General features: G+C 37.9%; 1 protein-coding gene across 2 annotated transcripts in view; it reads right to left on the bottom strand.

Moving 5' to 3' along the window:
- Nucleotides 1-223: 223 nt before the first annotated feature.
- The window catches only part of ODR4 (odr-4 GPCR localization factor homolog), a 34,961-nt gene continuing 29,184 nt past the window's right edge, over nt 224-6,000 (bottom strand). For both annotated transcript variants that reach the window (XM_066361745.1, XM_066361747.1), the window contains exons 13-14: nt 2,953-3,063; nt 224-2,209 (exon numbers count right to left, since the gene is read on the bottom strand). In XM_066361745.1, coding sequence (XP_066217842.1) covers nt 2,142-2,209; nt 2,953-3,063 — 179 coding nt within the window. In that variant the 3' untranslated portion in view covers nt 224-2,141. The remainder of the gene's footprint in view (nt 2,210-2,952; nt 3,064-6,000) is intronic.

Raw genomic sequence — 6,000 nt, 5'->3', positions numbered from 1 at the left:
GTTAGTGACTTCCTATTCCATGTTTTAAACTTCCCTTCCAGAATGAGTCAGCCCATATCTATTATTTAGTAGTTATACTTGAAATTTTACTACACATATTAACATAATTTTAAAGTTAAACAATATCTTACCTATTTTGGAATAAAGCACCTCACAACCCTAATTCTAATTTCCCCCTCATAAGCTATTGTTCTTTAATTATATCCCATTTTAAAAGTACACAGTTTCATAAAATGTTTATTTAGTTTTACATTTGTTTGCAACTTTACTTCTTGTAAACACTTCTTTCATTACAACTGTTTTCCATAAACACTTGATTTACATGTTTATCATTTCATTTGGTTACTAGTTCTTTGATTTCTAATAATCCTTCTGAAATCCTTTTCCTTCTTGAAGATAATCCTTTTGCAGTCGTTTTAAGGAAGGTCTGTTGATGGTAAGATTTGTATTTCACCTGAGCATGTCTTTCAGTCTTGCTTGGTACAAATTCTAAGTTGATCTGTTTGTCTCACAATTCTGAAGATGTTATTTTACCATCTTTTGGGTACATTGTTGCCATTAAGAAGCCCACTCATCATTTGCCTCATCTGAATCGATCATTTTCCCCCTTTGATTGTTTTTAAAATCTTGTATTTGGTATCTTGCAGTTATATTAGGTTTAGGCATGAATATTATCTATATATGCTTGGGATATAGTGTGCTCCCTGAATTTATGAATTCATGTTTCCCCATAAATGTGGGAAGTTATTTCTTCAAATACTGCCATTTCTCTATCTTCTATTCTCTCTCCCTAGTATTTGTAGTCTTCATAACTCGTCCCTCCATACCTCTTAGCATTTCTTTCTTCCAGTTCATTTCTCCTTGCTGCGCACGGGGCCATCTCTTCAGATCTGGCTTCTGGTTTATTCACTGCCTTTTCAGCTGAGCCTCATACAATAGTCAACATGTCTAAGGCTTTTTTTTTTAAATTTCAAGAAACACTTCTCACCTCTAGCAGCTCCATGTTTTATTTTGCCTCTCTGCCTTTGGCTCCATCTTTCACGTATGTTGGTGATGAGACCTTGGAGAATTGATCAAAAATTGGTTATTTCTTCAGGTTATTTCTCATGTTAGCTAGTTTCAACAGGTGCCTGGTAAGCTCTAGTCATTAAAGAATATTGTTTTACTTTAATCTGTGAGAATCCTGGGCCTCTACCTTGCTTTGGCTAGGAGTCACAGAGTACTACAAACTGAGGGCCACTCAACTGTTCTGGCGAGAGCGGCATCTCAGATTCAGTTTAATCTCCGTGGTTCTGGTCTGAGGCAAACGCGTCACGCGGTGCTGCAGTTGGTATCTGCCGTCTGAGCCACCACAGTCCACCTGGATGCTTAGTCCAGTAGTCACGATTCCCAACTCAAAATGTGTTCACTTTTGTGGGGAAAGAAAAATAAAGGTATGGTTCTTGGAGCTTTCCCCTACTTTCTTTGAGCCTGTTAATGCATTCAAAGGTAAATTTTGATTCAGGATCCAGGTGTTTTGCAGTACCTAGTCTAATGCACTGCTGGAAGAAAAGTCTTATTTCATATAGTAAAACAATTATGATACACAAAGGTGAGGAAGCACATGATTTATGACAATCCTTTCTGATTCACGCTTGGAAAGGTTTCCTAGCCCTTGATCAGAACTCGATTATTTTGGAGCTGATTTACATTACAAAGGTCCCACAGTATGAACTCACTCAGTAGGTTGCGGCCCCAGCCCCACTTTGTAGAAATCTCTCCTGTTGTTCTATCACTAAGATATTCAGTCAACTCTAACTATTCAATTTTTCAATGTCCTGATGAATAAGGTGTCCAGATCAAGAGGACTAAAATCTGTGAAAATAAACCATTACTTTGAACATTTTTAAAAATAGATACTAATTTGTTACATGCAACTTCCATCTAGATAAAATAACTTTATTTTTGGAAGCCTGAGCCAGTAGAAGCAGGGCTAAACAAGGCAGCTGGTGATTTCATTTTAGTCAGAAGCACACCTAACAGGCGTTTGGCAGCAGATCTGGCTGCTATTGTCTGGAGTGCAGAAGGCTTGCTTGCATCTTTATTATCCCTCATGCTGGTTGGTGTTCTCTGGGTGATCAGGAAGCTGTTTCTGCCTCACCCTAATCACTGAAGTAATGGAAGGAGATGCCCGCAGCAAGAACTGCAATGCCAAACGCTGCAATCACACCTAAAAGTAAACAAACACAGAACAGATACAAATGAATGAGCAAAAGATGGTATTCAGGACTTGAGTTTTCTTGTTACTATAAAATTATTGTTCTATTTTATTAAAAGTGCTAGATTAAGCCAATATTTACTGAGTATGGTGGAAAGTGCTAGATTCTGGAGATAGATTGACAAATAATGCATTATTCCAAGTGCCCCTAAAGATGACATTTCCTATTAACTTTTTTGGTGTTTTTAGAAGAAAAGCATGTGCTTTTTGGAAATCAATTAGTATAGGAGCGCCAATGCTCTCCAAACTGGTGTTCCCAGGATGCATTGCAGATTTTGATATCTGTTCTATGAAAGAAAGTTATATTCAAGTCTGGAAATTTATAACGCACTTCAGTACTTTAAAAGCTCCAAGAGAATGTGGCAATCACTTTCACATTTTTCAGACTTACGGATCAAAGAACATGTACACTATTGTTTTGTGGAAAGCAATTTGAGAAATGATTTATAAGTATAAAGATTTTTGACTGTGAGCCAAAAATTTTAGTTGTTTTTCTTGTCACTTATTAAACTTAATTATGTCAATTCCTTGTACCTAAGTATATGGGTGTGTGTGTGTGTGTGTGTGTGTGTGTGTGTGTGTGTGTGTGTGTGTGTGTGAGAGAGAGAGAGAGAGAGAGAGAGAGATAGAGAGAGAAAGAGAGAGAGAGAAAGAAAAGAGAGGGAAAGAGAAAGAAATAAAATAAAATAAAATACCTATGTTATGTCGAATTTTCAAGATTACTGTAGTTTTAATTGGTTCTTTTGGTTGTTCATCATCTGTGTTGTCCAATGAAGCTTCATTATTCATAGAGGAACTCATACATGCTACAAGAGGATAATAATAATGAATCCTATTGTAGTTTTGACAATTAATAATTTCAAATATAGGTACTATCAGTAAATAGGGGCCTGAACAGGCGGTGGCACAGTAGATACAGCATTGGACTGGAATGCAGAGGACCCAGATTTGAAACTCTGAGGTTGCTGGCTTGAGCGTGGGCTCACTAGCTTGAGCACGGGGTCGCTGGCTTGAGTGTGGGGTTTTTAACATGACCTCATGGTCGCTGGCTTGATCTCAAAGGTCAGGTCGCTGGTTTGAAGCCCAAGATTGCTGGCTTGACCAAGGGATCACTTACTCTGCTGTAGCCCCCCAGTCAAGGAACATACGAGAAAGCAATCAATGAACAACTAAGGTGCTGCAATGAAAAACTGATGCTTCTCATCTCTCTCCCTTCCTGTCTATCTGTCCCTATCTGTCCCTTTATCTCTCTCTCTCTGTCAAAAAAAAAAAAAGGAAATAGGGGATCAGCCAAACAGCAGCCCATGGGCCACACTTGCAGTGCACAGGCCAGAACTGATGTGTTCCACAAAACCTAAAATATTATTTGGCCTCATACCAAAAAGTTTTCTGACTCTTGATCTAACACGAAATTTGAAATATACAAGTGAAACATGGTAAAAAATGTGACCTTAAAACAGCTCAATGTTAACCAAGGCAAGCACATTATCTCACTTTGCAGATGGAATATAAAGCCTGGGAAGTTAGTGCATATTTGAGGGTCATGGGCAGTAGACTGAAGATTCAAATACAAGTTTTCTTGCTATTCACTACGCTGACAATAATTCTTGTTTACCTGAATTTATTTAACACTGACTAAAAGTGTTTGAACTGAAAACATTCTTAGAGATCACAAACACCAGTGGTTTTAATTGTATGGATTTAAAATGCCCTTACAGTGTGTATGTGTCTCAATATACTAGCACAGTCTCACAAGGATGACACATAAACTTACTGAAATAGATACCCAGGGTACCAAAATGGATGAAAGAAAAATAAAAGATTGTCTACTTCTTATTAATTCCCATGAAGAAAAAGTTGAGGCCCTGGCCGGTAGGCTCAGCGGTAGAGCGTTGGCCTGGCGTGCGGGGGACCCGGGTTCGATTCCCGGCCAGAGCACACAGGAGAAGCGCCCATTTGCTTCTCCACCCCCCCCTCCTTCCTCTCTGTCTTTCTCTTCCCCTCCCGTAGCCAAGGCTCCACTGGAGCAAAGATGGCCCGGGCGCTGGGGATGGCTCCTTGGCCTCTGCCCCAGGCGCTAGAGTGGCTCTGGTCGCGGCAGAGCGACGCCCCGGAGGGGCAGAGCATCGCCCCCTGGTGGACAGAGCATCGCCCCTAGTGGGCGTGCCGGTGGATCCCGGTGGATCCCGGTCGGGCGCATGCGGGAGTCTGTCTGACTGTCTCTCCCCGTTTCCAGCTTCAGAAAAATAAAATAAAATAAAATAAAAAAAAAGAAAAGAAAAAGAAAAAGTTGACTGCCATTTTCAGAAGTAATCCTCAGTAACTGCCTTGTGAGAATCAAGGAAACCCCCGTTTTTATATCCTCTTAGCATAGGACTGAAATACTTTAAAAACACACATAATATTGTTCTCTTTTTTCCCTACTCATATCAAATTAGTTACAAAGGCAAATAACTTCTTCTTATCAACCTGTCTCTAGGGCTGTTCACTCTCCCACATTCTAAAGCTTCTTGTTTTCTTAAAGGCCGTAAGACCTTAGTTCTTTCCTCCATTAGCCTACCAGCTCCCAACTTCCCCTAACTTTATCTAGAGGTCAAAAAATTGAACGGATAATACAATTTTATTCATGTTAATAAAACACACTCACAGACATACGTAAACCTTGGCTTTTTTATCTGCAAATATCACTGCTAAAAAACTTTTTCTTTGGGTCACTAATATCCTTCTATCAGGCAACACATAAAAATATTGGCTAAAGCATGAATTATACAAAATTCCTAAAGGAATATTTTTTTCTTGAGCGCTTGTATACAAAGAGCACAAAAATGGTTTCATTTGTCATGATATATACATACATTATATACATTTAACACTGAACTATTATATGTGAAGATCACATTCTAATAGGTCAAGTCTTCTGCATAAATAATTTACTTCTATAAAAAAAGACATCCTATTGCTTTGCTATTTCCACCTTTAAATCTGTCAAAATCCTGTGATTTGATACAAATTCAAGATAATTTTACTGAAGCAAAGCAATTTTCAAAGATGAGAAAAGCCTCGTAATAACTATCTGTGGTTACTTTTGGTGAGGGCTTATAAGCTCTTAATTCAAATCTCAGACACTATGTTATTTTATCAATACTTTAATATGTTATCTGAAACTCAAATGTAAGTGACATGTGACTCATTAAGAAATCAGACCTTAACTATGTCTTACAACCAGGTATATTAACTTCAAACAAATCTCAAATTAATCATGTAAGGAAACAACTTTCTTGAGCAACTGTTAACAAAAAACAAGGGTCATGATGAATACATGCTAAGTTGTTGATATGTTCCATTTCACTCCAAGCTGTTGATAGGTGAGTAAGGCTATTTAGAAGCTTTAAGCAATATATTAGGACTGGAACTCTTTTGGTTAGCTGTCTTCTTCTCCACCTCTGAATTCTAAATTAATGAGGTTTCGCTACAGTAAATGATTTAGCCATAAAAATAAATCGCCAGTATAACTTTTTCTTTATAATTAGCATTTAACCAAACAGCAAAAATTAATTTTATTTCAGATATCAAGACAGAATTGGCAAAATGAGTGTCATCAGATTTTAAAGGCGTGTTTCCAAAATTTTAGCTGATACTGTGGATAAAGTACCTCTGAATTATTAAGTTAATATATACTAAGAGATGACTAATACATATAAGAAGTTTTAAAGTCATAGTTATCCCTCACCTTACATGAGTCA

The sequence above is a fragment of the Saccopteryx leptura genome, chromosome 2, assembly GCF_036850995.1.
Source record: "Saccopteryx leptura isolate mSacLep1 chromosome 2, mSacLep1_pri_phased_curated, whole genome shotgun sequence".
Classification (NCBI taxonomy): Eukaryota; Metazoa; Chordata; class Mammalia; order Chiroptera; family Emballonuridae; genus Saccopteryx; species Saccopteryx leptura.
The sequence above is the reverse complement of the archived record's forward strand: the minus strand, read 5'-3'. Positions and strand labels throughout refer to the sequence as shown.